Genomic DNA, 24,637 nt, shown 5'->3' on the forward strand with positions numbered 1-24,637 from the left:
TATAATAATTCCAATCCCAAAGAAAGCAGGTGTTGACAGATGTCAAAATTACCGAACTATCAGTTTAATAAGTCAAGCTGCAAAATACTAAGGCGAATTATTTACAGGCGAATGGAAAAACTAGTAGAAGCCGACCTCGAGGAAGATCAGATTGGATTCCGTAGAAATGTTGGAACACGTGAGGCAATACTGACTCTACGACTTATCTTAGAAGGTAGATTAAGGAAGGGCAAACCTACGTTTCTAGCATTTGTAGACTTAGAGAAAGTTTTTGACAATGTTGATTGGAATACTCTCTTTCAAATTCTGAAGGTGGCAGGGGTAAAATACAGGGAGCGAAAGGCTATTAACAATTTGTACAGGAACCAGATGGCAGTTATAAGAGTCGAGGGACATGAAATGGAAGCAGTGGTTGAGAAGGGAGTGAGACGGGTTTGTAGCCTATCCCCGATGTTATTCAATCTGTATATTGAGCAAGCAGTGAAGGAAACAAAAGAAAAATTCGGAGTAGGTATTAAAATCCATGGAGAAGAAATAAAAACTTTGAGGTTCGCCGATGACATTGTAATTCTGTCAGATACAGCAAAGGACTTGGAAGAGCAGTTGAACGGAATGGATAGGGTCTTGAAACGAGGATATAAGATGAACATCAACAAAAGCAAAACGAGGAAAATGGAGTCGAATTAAGTCGGGTGATGTTGAGGGAATTAGATTAGGAAACGAGACACTTAAACTAGTAAAGGAATTTTGTTATTTGGGGAGCAAAATAACTGATGATGGTCGAAGTAGAGAGGATATAAAATGTAGACTGGCAATGCCAAGGGAAGCGTTTCTGAAGAAGAGAAATTTGTTGACATCGAGTATAGATTTAGGTGTCAGGAAGTCATTTCTGAAAGTATTTGTATGGGATGTAGTCACGTATGGAAGTGAAACATGGGCGATAAATAGTTTGGACAAGAAGAGGATAGAAGCTTTCGAAATGTGGTGCTACAGAAGAATGCTGAAGATTAGATGGGTAGATCACATAACTAATGATGAAGTATTGAATAGGATTGGGGAGAAGATAAGTTTGTGGCACAACTTGACCAGAAGAAGGGATCGGTTCGTAGGACATGTCCTGAAGCATTAAGGGATCACCAATTTAGTATTGGAGGGCAGCGTGGAGGGTAAAAATCGTAGAGGGAGACCAAGAGATGACTACACTAAGCAGATTCAGAAGGATGTATGTTGCAGTAGGTACTGGGAGATGAAGAAGCTTGCACAGAATAGAGTAGCATGGAGAGCTGCATCAAACCAGTCTCAGGACTGAAGACAACAACAACAACAACATATCCAAAGTGACCCCGATGTCCTCAAAATGTGAGGGAGGTCGATCCCATGGAAGCAGGAGCGTGTTTGATGTCCTGGAGGAGCACTTTGGGGGCCGTATTTCTATGGGTACACAGAGGCCACTGGCAATGACCTGGACTAGCCGCCATATTCTCCCGCTCTGAACACATGCCACTCCTTTTTATGGGGCTACATTAAGTAGAAGGTGTAGAGCAATAACCTGAAAGCATTACTGAGCTGGAAACAGCTATTAAGGAGGTCATCGACAGCATCGAAGCTCCGACACTTCGGTGGTTCATGCAGAATTTCGCTATTCGTCTGAGCCACATCAGCACCAGTAACGGCAGGCATATCGAACATGTCACAACCTAAATCAAAATATCTGTAGTGGCGTTTACGTGATGAGTAAAGTCTGTGCACGCTGTAGTTTGTAACCAATTAACTTTTTTCCATATACGTCAATAATTGTCATCCTGTATGACACCATTTTTTTATTTAAAAAAAAGAAGATCGATGCACTTTTTCTGTAGCACATCAGAAAAAGCTTTCTAAAGAAACTTCAACGATTTAACACGTATGGAACTTGTTTAAACAGTAACAACATAACAGCGCAGCAAACTATTGTCCACCGTCAAAAGAAGTGGTCCCGCAAACGTCTGCTCTGCTGTGCCAAACGTTAGCAATCACGTAACTCAGGTACGGTCCCTATGTCTACTGATATATTAAGTGCAAGACCTCGGCCATTGTTGTATGCTACAAAGCGATTCCGGGCGGCCAATACTGGATATTGAATTTCATCTGGATTTTAGCGTCACAGGCTCAGGTCACGCGACATTTCATACCTTCGGCAGCCGTAGGTGTTTCCTGTTAGACTTCTTCTTTTAATTTTCCTCGTGGATGAGAGTCTCAATGTTACGGGTTTAATGATCATGCAAGTCATGTTAATTTCGCCACCGACTCAGCCAACGATTTTCACGTGTTCTTTTAAGAAGGTCAGCAATTATTCGCGCGGAATGGGAGGGACATACGTCATGCTGGTACCACATGGTTTGCCTTATGACCAATGAAATGTGTTGGAATGACAGCGGTAGCTTATTGTTTAGGGACCACGGACGCTTGTGGCTATTTAAAGCACCGTCATTAAAACAGTGGCCAATGATGCGGTTGTTGTAAAGTCCACACTCTATACATTGTTTATTTTCTTCAACTGGCGTGAGTTTTGAGGTGTCTAGTAGAGGACACTGAGAAGATTTATTTGCTAATGATTTGTAGGCAATACTTCATCCCTAAACAAAACGTTACACAGAAGCGCCGCATCATTTTCGAACTTACGTGGACACCATTCGGAGAACTGTAATCGATTTCGAAATTCACTGATATAAAGCTGTTGATGGAACGAAATTTGAAAAGAATGGAAAGTGTTGGAAAGCAGTGTTAATTAGACTCTCATCTGGCTGATCCCACTCGCAAGCTGCCTCATAGGTGTTTGTTATGTGTTACCGCTGCTGAAATGTTAGCTGCAATTCATTCGCCAGTTGCTCTTCGTCTTTACTGGCGTATTTCACTATTCACACTCCGTGTTCCTTTATTTTTGTAATAATGCACTGTCTGAGAAAAAAAAAGAAAAGATAAGCACTAAGAAGGAAACTCTCGAGTACGAGGTCCCATGTTCAATTTTTAATAAGGCTCATTTGAAAGTGTTGTGTTAACAATTATGACAGGAAAAATATTAGATGCTACTGACTCACCATGTGCATCAGGAGAGCGACAGAAAATGAGTGTCCAGGAGTGCAGAGATCAACCTTGTGTGTGATGTATGTATTACACTTCATAAAATGGAGGTCGTCAACATTCAAGAAATGTTCAAAACAAACCATTATCTTGTACAATGAACACTGAATGAAAAATGGCGCGTCACAGTGATCACAAATGTTCGCACCATCAAGATCGAACGTGAACTCCCTGGGAGTCACAAACAGTCCAGCGCCTTCAGCTGTGTATCTACTCTTAAAATAATGCATATAGAATCACACTGGTGTAACGGGGTGATGGGATTTGACGGAATGTGGTGGCGTGCAGCCGAATGCGAAACAGACTGTCGTGGAGCTTATCGTGAAACTGGCAGTCCTTTAAGGCGTAGCTGCAGATGGTGTGATAATATGTTTTACAGGCACGGAAAACACAAACATCCATAGGCTGAATTTGTGCAGCGCTTCCAGTTGGTGTGAACTACAACGTCACCACACTTTTCAGGAGGGATAGTTTGCTGCAAGGAAGTACGATTGTATACACAAACCAAGAAATCAAGCAAAAGCAAATTATGTGAACAAGCCATTGTTCAAAAGCAGTGCTCGTACCATAGTTGTCCTACAAGGGTGATATCTACATGGCTCGACACGTGTTTCAACATCACTTTCACTCGTTAAGCACGTATCTTCATCGTTGCACTCCAAATGCACAGTGTCCGCACAGGCAAGCGGATGCAATGCTACACATTCCACTGACTCATCTTGCAGAAACTCTAATATTTCACCTGGCCTTTCTTTTCCACTATGAGAAATCCCTTGGGTTCCTTTCTACATCTACATCTACATTTATACTCTGCAAGCCACCCAATGGTGTGTGGCGGAAGGCACTTAACGTGCCACTGTCATTACCTCCCTTTCCTGCTCCAGTCGCGTGTGGTTCGCGGGAAGAACGACTTCCGGAAAGCCTCCGTGAGCGCTCGAGTGTCTCTAATTTTACATTCGTGATCTCCTCGGGTGGTATAAGTAGGGGGAAGCAATATACTCGATACCTCAACCAGAAACGCACCCTCTCGAAACCTGGACAGCAAGCTACACCGCCACGCAGAGCGCCTCTCTTTCAGAGTCTGCCACTTGTGTTTGCTAAATATCTCCGTAACGCTATCACGCTTACCAAATAACCCTGTGACGAAACGCGCCGCTCTTCTTTGGATCTTCTCTATCTCCTCCGTCAAGCCGACCTGGTACGGATCCCACACTGATGAGCAATACTCAAGTATAGGTCGAACGAGTGTTTTGTAAGCCACCTCCTTTGTTGATGAACTACATTGTCTGAGGACTCTCCCAATGAATCTTAACCTGGTACCCGCCTTACCAACAATTAATTTTATATCATCATTCCACTTCAAATCGTTCCGCACGCATACTCCCAGGTATTTTACAGAAGTAACTGCTACCAGTGTTTGTTCCGCTATCATATAATCATACAATAAAGGATCCTTCTTTCTATGTATTCGCAATACATTACATTTGTCTATGTTAAGGGTCAGTTGCCACTCCCTGCACCAAGTGCCGCTGCAGATCTAACTGCATTTCGCTGCAGTTTTCTAATGTTACAACTTCTCTGTATACTACAGCATCATCCGCGAAAAGCCACATGGAACTTCCGACACTATCTACGAGGTCATTCATATATATTGTGAAAAGCAATGGTCCCATAAGACTCCCCTGTGGCACGCCAGAGGTTACTTTAACGGCTGTAGACGTCTCTCCATTGAGAACAACATGCTGTGTTCTGTTTCCTAAAAACTCTTCAATTCAGCCACACAGGTGATCTGATATTCCGTAGGCTCTTACTTTGTTTATCAGGCGCCAGTGCGCAACTGTATCCGACGAAATGTCAACTTCGACAACTGTTATTGTAGATATAACGCAATGTTTATTTTTATTATCGTTGGAATTGATCTGCTTTATATCAACAACGCTAGCACTGTAGCACTTTGATCGGTTACTCGCCGACTAAGCAGTTCCACTACATCCGCTAGCCTCATACCGACCTCACTACTGGGTACGTTAGTTCCGCCCCCTGTTGCCATTAGCACCCAATATTGAGGTTGCATGGTAGACAATATGTGGCGCGTCGAAAGCCGTAAGCATCATTTAGCGACCTCATACTCAAGTGGTTCCTTGTAACTGCGAAAACCAACTATTTCGACACACGACAGGTAGATATCATTTTTAATAAAGTGCAACAATCACGAAGTACTCCACTAACAGGTAATCCAAAATATATGAAGATGACATATATGGGAAACATATCAGATAGAATTACTAATTTATTCAAAAATTCTGGAATAACAATAGCATTCACTTCTGACAATACTTTACAACAAAAATTAAGACATACCTTAAGTGAATATAATGAAAAATTTACCAGATGGGGAGTGTATAAGGTCCAATGTAGAGACTGTGAGAAAATATATATCGGCCAAACAGGTCGAAATTTTGCAGTATGGCACAAAGAACATACATCGGGTACCACACGAACAAATTCTGTCTTCGGCCATCACATAACATTTAATAATCACGCTGAGGGGATAGTAGAGCCGAATCTACAAGTTCTTCATTATGCAAATAAAGGTTTGCTTATGAATATCTTAGAAGAAATCGAGCTATATGCTCATTTGAAAACCAAATCATCAGTGCTGCTCAATGAACAATTAGATTTTCGCGAAAATATTTTTACGACCTTTTTGACGAAATTTTATAACGAAGATACACCTGCTCTTTTGTTTTAAAAAATAAGATTAATTATACACATGGCAAAAGCTATGTATGAAAAATATGCCATGTAACATATAAAATTTTTATTAAACTGAAATTGATTATTATAAAAACTATTAGATCGATGAGGTGTAAATATTTAATCAGCGGTCTCATCAGTTATTCAGACAAACATAATGCGGAACATACTCCTGGCTGTTACCCTAATGTTATAAAGAATGTTACTATGAAAATTACAGTTAAAGTAAGACGATTATGCAACATCCATCAAAGATGCAATTGTGATGTAGGCGACTCGGTATAATCGATATATACCACAACTCCAAGGACTTCTACATCTGTGATTTAACTCACACTGTAATAGTATTAAGGTTGCCCATGGAGGGCATAGCTATTACACATCGTAGTTTATCATTTTTATATAAAATATAAATAAGTTCTACAAATACTAACTATCTGTTAATCGGATATTTTAAATGAATCAATTTTATATTATTAGTGTATTTCGTATTTTTACTTTGACGATAGCGTCATATTATGAACGCTGACTGGCAGCTGTGAAGTAGTGTGAGAGGAAGTAGGCGGAACCTCTGCATATTTAAGCTCGTGCTCAGCACTCATAACCATCAGTTGACTCTGTAGCAGCTGAGGAGAGCTCCGCCTTCCATTCTCCAAGAAAGCCACGGGTATATTGTTTTTGTGGTCTTCAGTCCTGAGACTGGTTTGATGCAACTCTCCATGCTACTGTATCCTGTGCAAGCTTCTTCATCTCCCAGTACCTACTGCAACCTACATCCTTCTGAATTTGCTTAGTGTATTCATCTCTTGGTCTCCCTCTACGATTTTTATCCTGTACGCTGCCTCCAATACTAAATTGTTGATCCCTTGATGCCTCAGAACATGTCCTACCAACCGATCCCTTCTTCTAGTCAAGTTGTACCACAAACTTCTCCCCAATCCTATTCAATACTTACTCATTAGTTATGTGATCTACCCATTTAATCTTCAGTACTCTTCTGTTGCACCACATTTCGAAAGCTTCTATTCTCTTCTTGTCCAAACTATTTATCGTCCATGTTTCACTTCCATACATGGCCACAGATACTTTCAGAAATGACTTCCTGTCACTTAAATCTATACTCGATGTTAACAAATTTCTCTTCTTCAGAAACGCTTTCCTTGCCATTGCCAGTCTACATTTTATATCCTCTCTACTTCGACCATCATCAGTTATTTTGCTCCCCAAATAGCAAAACTCCTTTAATACTTTACGTGTCTCATTTCCTAATCTAATTCCCTCAGCATCACTCGACTTAATTCGACTACAATCCATCATCCTCGTTTTGCTTTTGTTGATGTTCATCTTATATCCTCCTTTCAAGACGCTATCCATCCCGTTTTTCCATTCTTCTGTGAAGAATTCGCGTTAGTATTTTGCAGCCGTGACTTATTAAACTGATAGTACGGTAATTTTCACATCTGTCAACACCTGCTTTCTTTGGCATTGGAATTATTATATTCTTCTTGAAGTCTGGGGGTATTTCGCCTGTTTCATACATCTTGCTCACAAGATGGTAGAGTCAGTAGTTCCAATGGAATGTTGTCTACTTCGGGGGCCTTGTTTCGACTCAGGTCTTTCAGTGTTCTGTCAAACTCTTCACGCAGTATTGTATCTCCCATTTCATCTTCATCTACATCCTTTTCCATTTCCATAATATTGTCCTTAAGTACATCGCCCTTGTATAGACCTTCTATATAGTCCTTCCGCCTTTCTGTTTTCCCTTCTTTGCTTAGAACTGGGTTACCATCTGTGCTCTTGATGTTCATGTAAGTGGTTATCTTATCTCCAAATGTCTCTTTAATTTTCCTGTAGGCAGTATCTAACTTACCCCTAGTGAGATAAGCCTCTACATCCTTACATTTGTCCTCTAGCCATCCCTGCTTAGGCATTTGGACTTCGTGTCAATATCATTTCTGAGACGTTTGTATTCCACGGGTATAATAAGTTTTATTTTATCTTGTTAAAATTTTGTCGTCATTAGACACTTTTGATTTTATTTTAAGATTGGTTTGTAGTATTTTCTAAAATTAATTCACAGGTCTGAAGATGGTTATATAAATATAACCGAAACCGGTCGCCTGTGTTATTCAGACCCAAGCGTCGTGATCAACACTGAGCATTAGTTAAAATAGTTGTGAGAAGACGCGGCCGGGTGTGGATGTGCGTGGCAGTGCGCAGGGACTCACCTTGTCGGTGTCCAGCCCCTTGGTCATGGCCCAGGTGGAGACGACGTAGTCCATGACGCGCTCGCTCAGCGCCTTGGGCACCTCGTGCAGCTTCATGAACTCCCGCACGTTGTTCAGCATGTCGTGGTACTTGGCCGTCGCCGACGTCATCTGCTGGATGATGGTCGTCACGTGGCCGAAGATGGTGGCGTACAGCAGCGCTGTGGGTCGAGAGAGCAGTGACAAGTGGCGTCAATCGTAGGCACGAGTCATTACGAGGATTCACACATACCGCACAGGCTTTATTCCACCCACTGCTTAACAAAATTGATTAGACATGTTATGCTGTCTTTCGTGAACAGCATTCCAGAGAGTGTTTTCCGACAGGATAACGGTCGACCACATACCGCTGTTGTAACCCAACATGCTGTACAGTGTGTCGACATATTGTTCAAAAACGTTCAAATGTGTGTGAAATCTTATGGGACTTAACTGCTAAGCTCATCAATTCCTAAGCTTACACACTACTTAACCTAAATTATCCCAACGACAAACACACACACCCATGCCCCAGGGAGGACTCGAACCTCCGCCAGGACCAGCCGCACAGTCCATGACTGCAGCGCCCTAGACCGCTCGGCTAATCACGCGCGCGTTGTGTTACCTCTCAAGGAAAGTCAGTGCACTGTCTAAACGTTTGTATTTGTGCACATCCGTCAACATTTTCGGTACCCAACGTGCGCACAATTTTCGCTAATTCAAGAGCTCGGTCACAATGCCATACAAAACACTACGAGAAACATTAGGAAAGTCATCCCGCAAGGAGGAAATCGTAAAGTGTCTGTTTTCTCTCACCTTATTGTCCACTTCCTGCACAAAACTTTCATTAACGACCGAAGGACGCCCACTCCGTTGTTCATCATGCACATTTGTGCGGCCATCTTTAAGTGCTCCCACCCACTTTCTTACCATTCCATCACTCATAATGTTTTCTCCGTAAACTGCACAGATCTCACGATGAATATCGATCGGTTTTAGGCCTTTAGCACTAAGAAATCTTATAACAGCCCGTACTTCACAGTCGGCGGGACTCACGATTATCGGAGGCATTTTAAACACTCAGTACACAACGTAAACAAGTAAGAATCAGGCTGTAATGTCGGCAGTGCGTAGCTTAAGGTACAGGCTTTCATATAAAAATAAAATTATTGACATGTCTTAGCACGTCGTTTTTAATTTCAAGACGGTACTTACGTAAAAAAACACGCCTACTGAGTGGAGCTTTGGGTGCTAGAAAATAGAATGCCAAGTGGAGAAATCGGAATGTTTCCGACATATTCTTCTGTGTTCTATAGATGGTTTACAACAGCGGAGTCACCCAGAAACATTTGCCCCGATTATGAAGATAACGCCATTCGTCGGAGTACGACAAGAAAACCATTTTCTCGCTTTAAAGAGGGTCGTTTTGGCATCAGCAACTCGCTACGTCCAGGAAGACCTTAGGGGTTCGATGAACTTCGTTTAAACGCAACGATCCACAGTCATCCACGTCAGTGTTTGAGAACTGACAATTGTGATGAACTGTGATCATTGGTCCATAGTGTGACATTTGCATGCTTTGGTGAAGGTTCAAAAATCGGGTGTATGGGTACCGTATGAAATAAGCCTAAACCACAAAAAGTCACCAGGTGGCCATACGTGCATCTCTGCTTGCTCGTCATCAGTTGCGTCGTGACCAACACCCACCATTCCTATCGTGTAGCCGGCCGCGGTGGTCTCGCGGTTCTAGGCGCGCAGTCCGGAACCGTGCGACTGCTACGGTCGCAGGTTCGAATCCTGCCTCGGGCATGGATGTGTGTGATGTCCTTAGGTTAGTTAGGTTTAAGTAGTTCTAAGTTCTAGGGGACTAATGACCATAGCAGTTGAGTCCCATAGTGCTCAGAGCCATTTGAACCATTTGAACCTATCGTGTACCGTTACTGGTGACGAGAAATGGTGCTAGCATGAGGAAAAGGCAGGAACGATTATGACCAAACGTAGCAGAAACTCTCCGTACAAAGATCTGTGCACATCCACAAAAGATAATGTTATGCATCTGGTGGAACAGTGTCGCTGTGGAGTATTACGAATCGCTTCCCCGAGGTATAACCTTTACTGCTGACACTTATTGTCAACAACTGAGACGTCAAGCTGACGCATTACAAGGGTAGCGACCAGGAAGACTGCGTGAAGTGGCGCTACTCCACCATAACGACAGCCCGAATTCTGCTAGACTGACAGAAAACACTATGGAGGAGCTAGATTGGTAAGTCATTCTCCACCCACCTTATTCATCTGAGCTTGCACTCTCAGATAAGACAGATCCCGCTGTAAGACGTGTATATTTCTATTGTCTATTGTGAAACCACAATTTATGAAAGATGTTTATATTTTATTAATAGGGTTCACTAGGAAGATTTAATATTTGTCATGTAGGAAATAACTGTGGTAGCAGGGAATATCTGCACCAAAGCATTTTTGGCAAGAGAGACCACACATTGATATAATTTAAAAAGGGCGGGAGAGACAGCTTATGGATACATTTTAAGAAAAGAGCGGGAAAGACCGCGCATTGATACACTTTGTAATGGTAGCAGGGATTGTCTGCACCAGAAAGCATTGTTGGCAGGAGAGACCGCACTTTAGCGTTCGTAGGAAGTCAGTAATAAGCGAGATGTGAAACGAGTCGGTAGCAGGTCTGAAGCGAGAGGTTGAGAGGAGCGGTGTGCCCGCCAGCCACCAGCTATGACGTACAAGAGATTATAAACGAATGTACAGAGACATCATCAAACTATTATCATAATTGGAACTAATATTATTGAATTAATCTTTTGAGAAACTCAAGACTACTGAAGGTATGTTTGCGCAATGCTAGTTGTAAGATTATTGTAAAAAGTAAGTCCCATTTGAACGTTTGTGAAATCATTTCATTCAGAACATAATTAATTTTTGCCAGCAATATTGAATTTCTGATAATAAATCCATCCCAAAAACCATCAACGTTAAACTTTGCAAAATTTTATTGTTGTCAAGAAAAAGTTTAACTATGAATTACGTAACTTCAGTCAAATTAATTAAAGAATAACAACTTCGCTATTAAACAATAACGCCAGCTTTGGTAATAAACACAGCCACTTATTATGAAAGGCCACCAGCAGCTAATAGAGTACAGTAAAATAGAGTAAGTATATTCGTGTCGCAGTTCGATGTAGCAGTCAGATGGCGATCCAGTAACAGTAAAAAATGTAAAGAACAGTTTTTGGTTATTGCAGGTAACGACTGAGGGCCACGACGACGACACATTCTCTGTTTCGTCGAGATAATCAGAAAATATTGTTGTTGTGGTCTTCAGTCCTGAGACTGGTTTCATGCAGCTCTCCATGCTACTCTATCCTGTGCAAGCTGCTTCATCTCTCAGTACCTACTGCAACCTACATCCTTCTGAATCTGCTTGGTGTATTCATCTCTTCGTCTCACTCTACGATTTTTACGCTCCACGCTACCCTCCAATACTAAATTGGTGATCCCTTGATGCCTCAAAACATGTCCTACCAACCGATCCCTTCTTTTGCTCAAGTTGTGCCACAAACTTCTCTTCTCCCCAATTCTATTCATTACTTCCTCATTAGTTATGTGATCTACCCATCTGATCTTCAGCATTCTTCTGTAGCATCACATTTCGAAAGCTCCTATTCTCTTCTTGTCCAAACTATTTATCGTCCATGTTTCACTTCCATACATGGCTACACTCCATACAAATACTTTCAGAAATGACTTCCTGACACTTAAATCTATACTCGATGTTAACAAATTTCTCTCCTTCAGAAACGCTTTCCTTGCCATTGCCAGTCTACATTTTATATCCTCTCTACTTCGACCATCATCAGTTATTTTACTCCCCAAATAGCAAAACTCCTTTACTACTCGTCTCATTTCCTAATCTAATTCCCTCAACATCACCCGACTTAATTCGACTACAATCCATTATTCTTGTTTTGCTTATGTTGATGTTCATCTTATATCCTCCTATCAAGACACTGCCCATCCCATTCAACTGATCTTCCAAGTTCTTTGCTGTCTCTGACAGAATTACCATGTCATCGGCGAACCTCAAAGTTTTTATTTCTTCTCCATGGATTTTAATACCTACTCCGAATTTTGCTTTTGTTTCCTTTACTGCTTGCTCAATATACAGATTGAATAACATCGGGGAGAGGCTACAACCCTGTCTTACTCCCTTCCCAACCACTGCTTCCCTTTCATGTCCCTCGACTCTTATAACTGCCATCTGGTTTCTGTACAAATTGTAAATAGCCTTTCGCTCCCTGTATTTTACCCCTGACACCTTTAGAATTTGAGAGAGAGTATTCCAGTCAACATTGTCAAAAGCTTTCTCTAAGTCTACAAATGCTAGAAACGTAGGTTTGCCTTTCCTTAAACTTTCTTCTAAGATAAGTCGTAAGGTCAGTATTGTCTCACGTGTTCCAGTATCTCTACGGAATCCAAACTGATCTTCCCCGAGGTCGGCTTTTACTAGTTTCTCCATTCGTCTGTAAAGAATTCGTGTTAGTATTTTGCAGCTGTGGCTTATTAAACTGATAGATCTGTAATTTTCATATCTGTCAACACCTGCTTTCTTTAGGATTGGAATTATTATATTCTTCTTGAAGTCTGAGGGTATTTCGCCTGTTTCATACATCAAATATCTCTTAATAAGCAGCATTTAAATTTGTATGCCAATATTGAGAAAGAGAATTATTTTTAAAGGGAAGATTTCATTTTTTATTATTAAGCAAGAGTTAGAAATCCTAAGTGAAGGTTTCATAGGTTATTGTAGAAGGGAAGGTTTCATAGGTTGTTGTAAAAGGGAAGGTTGCGTAATAAAAGAGATATAGAGGAGACGGGAAGGTTTCATAAGTAATAGAACATCAGCACGGCGGGCTAGCCGCGCGGTCTGACGCGCTGCTTCCCGAGCGGTAAGGCGTAGCTCCCCAGCACGAATCCTCCCGGCGGATAATGTCGAGTTCTGGTGTGCCAGCCAGCCTGCGGGTGTTTTTTAAGGCGGTTTTCCATCTACCTCGAGCGGGTCTACTAGGGACCGAACCGCAGAATAACCCTGGGTTCGGTGTGGTGCAGCGGTGGGGTGGGTGGATTGCTGTGGCCTGTTATCGGGTGTCAACCACTGAGGGCTACAGTGGAACGAAGCCTCTTCGTCGTTTCTAGTCCCCGGTTCAATTCACAATACATAATACAATAGAACTCAACTGTATTATGGTTGTACGTTTTCGGAGTACTCTGACACATTTTCCACCTACATTTCGTATTACTATTAACTCACGAAAACTACTCGTTCCTTCATTTTCAATATATACATAATACTTTTGTCCCTTTTTTTTATTAAGAAATTAACATTTCCAGTAACATTAGCGGGCACTTTTACTCGAATAATTATCATTCTTCATGGCCACTTGTTATCAATACTCTGTATTTAAAACATAATGTTATTTCAGCATTGTATGTTTCACAAGTAGTTTACAACTGAATACGATAATGTTTGAATTTTCATTGTAACGGAAGTGACTACAACTCCTCGCTGTCAGTAATATGTTTTAATCAACAACGCGAATATTTTCATCAACTACTCGAGAGAAAGTTGAACTTTGTGCCTAGCAAGTCAAGTTGGGCGTAGGTTGTGTTCCAAAAATAAACAGCGTAGAGAGAGAAGTGATGACACTTTCTGCAGGACCTGGCCATAATTTTGCAGGACAATGCTCTAACACGTACAGTGCAAGCTGTTACTGATTTGTTTGACTGATTGGGCTGCTAAGTGCTATACCAACTGCTGCACTCCCCTGACTTGAGCCCTGGCAAGTTCAACTCGATTTCTAAACCGAAGGAAACACTTCACGGCATTCGCTTCAGAACTGCTACAAATTCGTCGGGCTATAGACCGCGCCGCTCGAACTGTCAACACAACTGGCACTGCTAAGAGTATCCTAGAACTTCCACATCGCTCGCAACTGGTTATACACAATGCTGGTGACTACTTTTGAAGAACAGTAAAACTTTGAAATTCGTATCTACACTCCTGGAAATTGAAATAAGAACACCGTGAATTCATTGTCCCAGGAAGGGGAAACTTTATTGACACATTCCTGGGGTCAGATACATCACATGATCACACTGACAGAACCACAGGCACATAGACACAGGCAAAAGAGCATGCACAATGTCGGCACTAGTACAGTGTATATCCACCTTTCGCAGCAATGCAGGCTGCTATTTTCCTATGCAGACGATTGTAGAGATGCTGGATGTAGTCCTGTGGAACGGCTTGCCATGCCATTTCCACCTGGCGCCTCAGTTGGACCAGCGTTCGTGCTGTACGTGCAGACCGCTTGAGACGACGCTTCATCCAGTCCCAAACATGCTCAATGGGGGACAGATCCGGAGATCTTGCTGGCCAGGGTAGTTGACTTACACCTTCTACAGCACGTTGGGTGGCACGGGATATATGCGGACGTGCATTGTCCTGTTGGAACAGCAAGTTCCCTTGCCGGTCTAGGAATGGTAGAACGATGCGTTCGATGACGGTTTGGATGTACCGTGCACTATTCAGTGTCCCCTCGACGATCACCAGAGGTGTACGGCCAGTGTAGCAGATCGCCCCCCACACCATGATGCCGGATGTTGGCCCTGTGTGCCTCGGTCGTATGCAGTCCTGATTGTGGCGCTCACCTGCACGGCGCCAAACACGCATACGACCATCATTGGCACCAAGGCAGAAGCGACTCTCATCGCTGAAGACGACACGTCTCCATTCGTCCCTCCATTCACGCTTGTCGCGACACCACTGGAGGCGGGCTGCACGATGTTGGGGCATGAGCGCAAGACGGCCTGACGGTGTGCGGGACCGTAGCCCAGCTTCATGGAGACGGTTGCGAATGGTCCTCGCCGATACCCCAGGAGTAACAGTGTCCCTAATTTGCTGGGAAGTGGCGGTGCGGTCCCCTACGGCACTGCGTAGGATCCTACGATCTTGGCGTGCATCCGTGCGTCGCTGCGGTCCGGTCCCAGGTCGACGGGCACGTGCACCTTCCGCCGACCACTGGCGACAACATCGATGTACTGTGGAGACCTCACGCCCCACGTGTTGAGCAATTCGGCGGTACGTCCACCCGGCCTCCCGCATACTCACTATACGCCCTCGCTCAAAGTCCGTCAACTGCACATACGGTTCACGTCCACGCTGTCGCGGCATGCTACCAGTGTTAAAGACTGCGATGGAGCTCCGTATGCCACGGCAAACTGTCTGACACTGACGGCGGCGGTGCACAAATGCTGCGCAGCTAGCGCCATTCGATGGCCAACAACACGGTTCCTGGTGTGTCCGCTGTGCCGTGCGTGTGATCATTGCTTGTACAGCCCTCTCGCAGTGTCCGGAGCAAGTATGATGGGTCTGTCACACCGGTGTCAATGTGTTCTTTTTTCCATTTCCAGGAGTGTATTTTGTACGAGCTGTAAATAAATAGTTGCCATTATTAAAGTTGCAGCCCTCGTATGTGTATTATATATATACTATCAGCTTACGAATATAATGCTAGTGCAGCGTCTGAGTATGTAATAACAATAAAAAGGCTCGGTGTCAAAGAAAGGGGGGGGGGGGGGGGAACAGGTGGTGGACAGAGAGAGGAGGAAACAGAGGGAACAGGAAGAGATGGAGAGGGACGGAAGTAGAGATGGAGAGAGAATGGGGGATGAAGTATGGACAGAGGGAGGGGGCAGGATGAGGAGATGAACAACGAGAAGGAAGAGGGTGACGGACAGGAGGGAGAAGGAGATAAGGACGTATGTCCGGTGCCGATACATGTTAAAAAAGTATACTTGTTGTATTAGTTTTTTTATTCATTTTACCAAAATGAGCCACAACAATGTATGGTCAGAAAAGCTAGTTAATGTAATAATTTTGAATGAGAAGAAATTATATGAATCCCAGAATCGTAGTAAAACACTGAAATACGTGGGAGCACTTATCATGATCTCTCGCACACGTATTTTGTATTTAGCAGCCGTTCCATTCTCGATTCCGTACAGACAAGATGCTGTGGCCATGTTCGTGATGGAAAAGATACCATTTTGTGAAGTAGATTATATTAGAGAAAAAGTTAAGGCCAATTTAAACAGTGATACTGTAGCATTTTATTTTTGACAAGAAATTATCATTTTAAAAAAAATTCAATCAAAAATCCAATGATTCTCTTGCAGAAAGGCATCATGAAGCAATAAACAGAAGCATTTATCATTTATTTTGATAAAGGAGTCGGTTAATTGTTAAAGGTGTATTTCATTTGCATACATGCACTATAGGTTTATGGTATGATGAAAATTGGCTTGTCAGCTAGCAGCAAACAAATACAGTATGATAGAAACGCAAGCCGAGCAATGGCGCCGTAGCGCTCTTAAGTCCCAGTGGAGTTACCACGGTAATGGCAATAGACGACGCTGGTTCGATGCTGGTCTCCCGGCCTAGCTTAGGACGTATAACTTAGCTAAACAGTTGGCTTTAAAACTTATGTTGGGCAACGATAATTGCTGAAAAAATTAGCGTGTGTGGGCTTGACTCATTGGGAAAAGATTAAGGCTTGAAATACAAAAAATACAATAAAGAAAATAAAGGCGTGTTCGAAGCATGGCCACATCGATGGATGGTGAGAAACACCCCACCACTGGCGCAGGCTTAGAAGGGGAGAAAAAACTGACAAACGAAAGAAAGACCGTTTAAGAATTAACCGGGTGAGGCAGGTAGGTTCCGATCGTCTCCTTCCAAACTGTCGGTTTTGTTTGCCACTCACGTAAAAGGAAAGTTTCATTGCGCTTTACGGTGCATATAATACTTTTATATCGCACCTTCCACTCAGTTTTAGTACAATTCTGGGCCGACCTGTTCAATACGCTCCTTTCCTACGCATAATGCACTTTTAACTTACATCGTGTGTTTTTTATATCTATTTTTTTATTTTTTCTTCATTTTAAATGTAAACCACTAAATTCAAATTGTGAACAGCGGGGAAAGTGGCCCCGTGTTGTTCTATCCGTCAATGGATGGCAGCACTTTCGCCGCTCTGGTTTACCAATTTGCCCCCTCGTTCGCCTCCGCTACTCCCTGTTCTGCGCTCTCAGGCAGCACACCGCGCCTGCTACACGCGGCGCTCGGGGGACCACAGCACAGCGTGTAAGTGTCCTCGTACTATCTGTGTATATTCCCTACCCACGCAGTCGTCCGTAGTACTGTATGGTGTCACTTGCGCATTGACAACGGTTTCATAGCACCTAGCCCGACCGGCGGTTTCGGAATGTTTTTAAAAGTTTTTTGTAAAACGGTTTGGAAAAATTTGTTTATTGTTTTTTATGTGTGTTGCGGCGTGTGAAAATCTCCCGTCTTTTGCTATTTCCAGGACGATACCTGAGGATGGGCTTGTAACAGTGCGAAACCGGTCGTGTGAATATAATGTAAAGAATATAAAGTAAATAAACTAAAGAATATAAAGTAATCTACAACTGGAGCGTATTTTCAACCTCTGCTGTCGGAAGAAAATCGCAACACTAAAAAATAATTAATGTAGAGTAATGAAATTCCGGGGATACATTTATCCACATAACATTTTCATGTGGTTAATATTGCAAAAACACAGAATAATGTAAGCGTGACATTGAAAATGTCAAATGCTGATATGTTAATAACCGTTGTAACCGCCAGAATGTTGACTGCAAGCATGCATACGTGCTCGATTGTGTTGTAAAAGTGACGAAGATCCATGCCTCTTTCACTTGGTCAGTCAGTACACCGACAGTTAATGCTGTTTGTGGATGACGTTGTCGTCCGATGATGTCTAATATGTACTCGATTGTAGGAAGGCCTTGGTGATCGAGCAGGCCAAGACAACATGCCGACACTCTGTACAGCATGTTGGGTTACAAGAGCGGTATGTGGTCGAGCGTTATCCTGTCGGAAAACACTCTCTGGAATGGTGTTCATGAACGGCAGCACAACAGGTCGAATCAACAGACTGACGTACAAATTTGCACTCAGAGTGTTTGGTATAATCACGAATGTGCTCCTGCTGTCATACGAAAGCTCACTGCTGACCAAAGCTCCAGATGCAGACCCAGTGTGTCTACACTGGTTGCAGACTCTCAGCTGTCTTCCTCCTAATCAACTCATGGCCATCGCTGGCACCGAGACAGAACCAGCCTTCATCAGATAACACAACTGAAATCTGCCCTTCCCTTCCAACGAACTCTCACTTGACACCACTGAAGTCGCAGACGGCGGAGGTTAGGGGTCAGTAGAAGGCACTCTACAGGCTGTCTGGCTCGGGACTGCGCTTCACGTAATCGATTTGTAACAGTTCGCTTTGTGACTGTGGAGGCAACTACTGCTGAGATTCATGTTGTGCAGTACGATGCTCCAGAACACGATGGTCTTTCCTCTCCGGAACCCGCTCTTCTTGAGACCGTACATTCCCGCGTCCAACGCTGCCACCAATCATGTACAGTAGCTACATTCCTGCCGTATCACAAAAGGTACATACAGCTTCTTGTAGCGCTATTACACGATCTCGTTCAAACTCAGTCATGTGCTGATAATGGCATCTTTGTCGGTTTACCAGGTGTACCGGTATAAAATGAGCGTCAAGATGCAAATGTGGCGATAGGGAACATTTGTTGTGAACGAGCGTTAATTTTTTTTGTTTGGTTCGTATGACATCTGTGAAAGATACTTAGTATACGTCAAGTCATGGAACAAACACCGTCATATGTTTTCATCGTGTTAACAATGTCTAATTTTGTACCAGAAAGTGATGATTTGCAGAAAGCATTAATTTTTTGTTTCCATTTGAAAAAATGCTGCAGAGTCGCATCGAATGCTTGTCGAGGCATATGGTGATAATGCTCTATCAGAAGCAACATGCAAAAGATGGTTTCAACGGTTCAGAAATAATTATTTTGATGTAAGAAATGAAGAACGTGGAAGACCACCAAAAAAGTTAGAAGACGCCGAATTGCATGCAATATTGGATGAAGATGTACTTTGAGTCAGAAGCAAATGGCAGCAATGCTAAATGTCGTACAATGAGCAATTTCTGACCGTTTGAAAGCTATGGGAAAGATCAAAAGTGTGGAAAATAGGTGCCACATGAATTGAATGAAAGACAAATGGAAATCCGAAAAACGATTTGTCAAATTTTGCTTCAAAGACATGAAAGAAAATCAGTTTTGCATCGAATTGTTACTGGCAATGAAAAATGGATTTATATTAAGAATCCTAAACGGGAAAAATCATGGGTTAATGCGGGACAAACATCAACATCGACTGCAAAACCAGATGTATTCGGCAAGAAGACAATGCTCTGTGTTTGGTGGGATCAGAAAGGTGTGGTGTATCATGAGCTCTAAGACCCAGTGAAACTGTGAATACTAATCGCTACAGACAACAAATGGTCAATTTGAACTATGCATTGATCTAAAAAAGACGAGAATGGGCCAGCAGACATGACAAACCATTTTTTTACACGACAGTGCACCTGCACACAAAGCAAAACTGGTTCAGGATACAATCAAAACACTTGGCTGGGAGCTGCTCCCCCACCCGCCTTATTCACCAGACTTGGCCCCTTCCGACTACCATTTGTTTTCATGAATGGGACACGCATTGGCTGAGAAACATTTCGATTCCTACGAAGAAGTCGAAAATTGGGCGTCTGATTTGTTTGCTTCAAAAGACGAACATTTCTATTGGCAAAGTGTCCACAAATTGCCAGAAAGGTGCTCAAAATGTATAGAAAGCAATAATGTTTTTACTTTTCAATTCAAAATTAGTGTTTCGTTTTCACAAAAAAAAACGCTCACCTGGTAAAGGCATTCTTGACTAACATGAACTCGCCACTTCCAGTCTCAAAGGTAACTAACGCCCACGACCCTTACATCGTGCATTTAACGCAAACCTGATTTGCATCCTCATAGTGGCGCTACCAGAGCCGCTTTTATGCGACTGGCGCAAAATTCGAATGGACATTATTTTTGAGTTATAGAAACACGCCTATCAACTCTTGTTGATGTCGAACTACTGCTCCTTGGCGCTGCGATTTTTTTCCGTCAGTGTGGGCAGCGTTTCCTAATCTAATTCCCTCAACATCACCCGACTTAATTCGACTCCATTTTCCTCGTTTTGCTTTTGTTGATGTTCATCTTATATCCTCCTTTCAAGACACTATCCATTCCGTTCAACACCTCTTCCAAGTCCTTTGCTGTCTCTGACAGAATTACCATGTCATCGGCGAACCTCAAAGTTTTTATTTCTTCTCCATGGATTTTAATACCTACTCCAAATTCTTCTTTCGTTTCCTTTACTGCTTGCTCAATATACAGATTGAATAACATAGGGGAGCGACTACAACCCTGTCTCACTCCCTTCCCAACCACTGCTTCCCTTTCGTGTCGCTCGACTCTTATAACTGCCATCTGGTTTCGGTACAAATTGTAAATAGCCTTTCGCTCCCTGTATTTTACCCCTGCCACCTTCAGAATTTGAGAGAGAGTATTCCAGTCAACATTGTTAAAAGCTTTCTCTAAGTCTGCAAATGCTAGAAACGTAGGTTTGCCCTTCCTTAATCTAGCTTCTAAGATAAGTTGTAGGGTCAGTATTGTCTCACGTGTTCCAGCATTTCTACGGAATCCAAACTGATCTTCCCCGAGGTCGGCTTCTACTAGTTTCTCCATTCGTCTGTAAAGAATTCGTGTTAGTATTTTGCAGCTGTGGCTTATTAAACTGATAGTTCGGTAATTTTCATATCTGTCAGCACTTGCTTTCTTTAGGATTTGAATTATTATATTCTTCTTGAAGTCTGAGGGCATTTCGCCTGTCTCATACATCTTGCTCACCAGATGGTAGAGTTTCTTAGATAGTAAGCCTTTAATCTTGTTTTAATATTCAATTTATTGAGAAATTAGTGTGTTCTTTATTGTGTAGTGCAGATAGACGCCATAGCGGAGTAGTGAAAGACATTTGTATATACGTCTGTATATGTAATAGTGAATCGCTAATTCATGTGCGAGAAGAATTACATTGACACTAAGGTCAAAAAACTTCGTTCATTTAAAAAAGGCTCGTGTTATTTCCACAAATGACGTATACTCAACAGTGATATATTAATAAATACCACCTCGAGAACAATTCCGTCGGGAGCGTTCAGTTCTAATTAAATAACGTGACGCTTTCTTCGGAAAATAAGTGATTTCACGGATTTTTTTTTTTTTGCCACCAATGTTTATAAGAACTGAAGGCAAATCCGATTGCTATCAAACAGAGCCCCGACGAATATTTCTCCGCAACTTTGATTAACACTTTCAGCTTCAATATAGCATCTGCAGCAGCTGGAACAGATCGCCATAACAACGCAAGCGTATAGAGAGAAAGCAGTTTCACCCATCGCCCTGCGGCCCCCCAAAGGTGTCTGTATTCACTACAACAGAACACACACACAATCACTCATACACACAAACCACAACACAAGGCAGTGTGGGAAATATCTCAGTATAAAAGGCTCAGTAAAGGCAAAACGCAAATAACAGTAACTGAAGAGGGGAAAACAAACACGAGCGTTCACAATGTCTTTCACTCCTTCTGTTTAGTCCATATATCGAAGAATAGGCAAGATGATGGGATTAAGATTCAGACTTAAAAGATAGAAATGATAAGATTTGCTAATGACATTGCTAACTTCAGTGAAATGAAACGCCGTGTGGCTACGGCCTCCCGACGGGTAGACCGTTCTCCTGGTGCGAGTCTTTCGATGAAAATGATGAAGATTTGCAGGTCATGTAAATTGAATTAACGGTGTAATGAGAAAAGAACATGGATTCAAAGTGAAGTAATTTCAGAGTAGCAGAAATGAGATTAGTAATAACCTTCAAAGTTGGAGACCACAGAGGGTTACAGGATTCTGCCACCTTGGAAACAAAATAACACATGACGGAGGAAGCAAAGAGGCCATTAAAAGAATCTAGAATAGGCGCAGAGCGCATTCCTGGCCAAAGGAAGGCTTCGCAACCGGCCTTAATCTGAAGAAGAATTTTCTGGGATTATACGTCAGGAGCACGACTCTGTATGGTAGTGAGTCATGGACTGTGGAAAAAGCAGAACAGAGGACAATCTTCTGTAGAAAAACGTTAAAATTTAGGTAGACTGACGAGATAGGGAACGGAAACTTTGCTCGCATAATCGCTGAAGAACCGAACATATGGAAATCAGAGACAAGAAAAAGGGACAGGATGACAGGGCACGCATTAAGGAATCAGGGAATAACCTCAGTGATACTAGAGGGAGTTGTAGAGGGTAAATCCACCAGTGCATCCAACCAGTCAGATGCCTGATGATTCAAAACACAGTGTGAGGTGTCCAACGTGTGTACATCGTTTTGGCTGGAAACACGACCGACCGACCTACCTCTCTGCTGAAGCCATAGGGGTGTCCCTTATCACTTTCACATTCTTCTATGACGATCGTCAGGCGTCAGATAAGCGATGCAGTCGCTGTTACAGGGAACCTGACGCCATTGATCTAAATTCCATTCCTGTTCTCCCCTTGCCCCCATTTTTCGCGCACCACAGTAACTGAAGCAGTTGCAATGTTGTCCCTATAGGACATGCCATCCATACACAAGACATGATGTCTCAGGGAACCGTTACCACTCGTAATCGTAATGAAAGATATCGTGCAGCCATCTCAGTCACAAGTACGGTCATAAGGACACTTTTTATGCTGTGTTACACGCACATACACTGAGCGAGAATGTGGGACAATAGCTTTACTGGCGCATTAAACTAGACCAGCACTGACCAGCCAGCTGGTCCAAGTAACCTGCAATGACTAGAGCATTTGCAGTTCAGACATAAAAAGATACTAGCAAAGAAACAATATAGCTTCGCATGCCATTTAATTTTTAAAGAGAATGGAATAATATTCGGAGAACCTGCAGCGCTACCACCCGCTTCTTAGGTGACCAGAGGGAAAACAGAAAATGCTCTCATTCATAACTTACATAGTTTTCTAATTACAAACAAGAGTGCTGAAAATTCCTAACTTAAGCACAGGGCAATTTTTCTGAGTGTGTGACTCAAAAGCATACTGCTGGGATTTCACCGTTGTGTTAAATACTGAAGCCATAGAAGTTATAAATTACAGTCAGTCGTCTGGTAATCTTTTATCTCCTTCCTTATCCGAATCCAAGAAATACATTTCAGTTCTGCAACTATAATCTGCTACGTTGATAACGAGTCGATCAACAACAGAAGCCAGGAATCTACACAGGTGCCGCATTTCCTTCTCTTATTACATAACGTGCCGTTCTATTAACCCGCCAGCGATCGACAGACATCTATGAGAAAGCTGCTTGCCTTAGTGCCAATATCACGTTCAAATGGTTCAGATGGCTCTGAGCACTATGCGACTTAGCATCTGAGGCCGTCAGTCCCCTAGAACTTAGGACTACTTAAACCTAACTAACCTAAGGACATCACACACTTCCTGCGACTGTAGCAGCAGCGCGGTTCCGGACTGAAGTGGACATGCATGCATCTGGAGGGATCTTGATCACTTAGATATGTGCCACGAGTAAGAATGGTGCAGATCAGTCTTTGCTGAACAGCAGTTACAGACACTGGTCACTCCGTTCCTTCACAAGGCATGGAATGTAGCGGTTATAGTACCCTAATACTTCTAGTTAATTACAGATTAAATTGGTATCTGTGTTACAGGGAGGACTGATCAAGGACAATGTGGGGGGACCTGTCAATCTCCAACTTTATCCTATGAATGCGAGACCAAACATGTAAAGACGGCCAGTTGTAATCGTACATAGTGCGTTATAATTAATGTGCTGGAAATATGTAGGTAACCTAAGTCTATCGGTACAGGACGCTGTCTGGTATACTTAGGTGTATATGAGCGAATGGATGTACTACACAGTCATCTATCTGCAATTGCAGTCTAGTACATGGTACTTGCAAAGTAGTGAAGGGGGTGATTTAGCGATTGGGAAACATTTTGCCGTATCACTAGTTGGTTCTTGAAATTACAAAAAATTGGTAAAAGTGCCGAAACTGATCATGCTATCATCTGTGCTGCTTATTACAGTACATTATCCCATATCAGCGGTGCCTTTCTCATCCCATCTGTCCACTAGTATGTTGTTGATTACAGCATAGTGACTGACTCACACCATTTGTTTGAGATGGAAAGTGGCTTGGTGGAAAACTGTATATCTGCTACGTGTCATTCTGAAGAATGGGGTTAAATGTAGAGATTGTAACCATCAGAGAGTTATTTGTAAGCATTCCTCAATTCTGCAGACTCATCCTATTACCATATGTTACGAAAACCTCTAAATCTTTTTTCACAAATTAGGTAACAGTACATCTTTTTTTCTGCTACCCCGCATATGTTATGAACAGCA

General features: G+C 42.5%; 1 protein-coding gene across 1 annotated transcript in view; it reads right to left on the reverse strand.

Annotated features, from left to right (window-relative positions):
* Window positions 1-24,637, reverse strand: part of LOC126292291 (potassium voltage-gated channel protein eag) — a 1,528,023-nt gene that overhangs the window by 182,783 nt on the left and 1,320,603 nt on the right. The window contains exon 10 of the mRNA XM_049986211.1: window positions 8,106-8,305. Coding sequence (XP_049842168.1) covers window positions 8,106-8,305 — 200 coding nt within the window. The remainder of the gene's footprint in view (window positions 1-8,105; window positions 8,306-24,637) is intronic.

Source organism: Schistocerca gregaria, chromosome 9, assembly GCF_023897955.1.
Source record: "Schistocerca gregaria isolate iqSchGreg1 chromosome 9, iqSchGreg1.2, whole genome shotgun sequence".
In the NCBI taxonomy this organism is placed as follows: domain Eukaryota; kingdom Metazoa; phylum Arthropoda; class Insecta; order Orthoptera; family Acrididae; genus Schistocerca; species Schistocerca gregaria.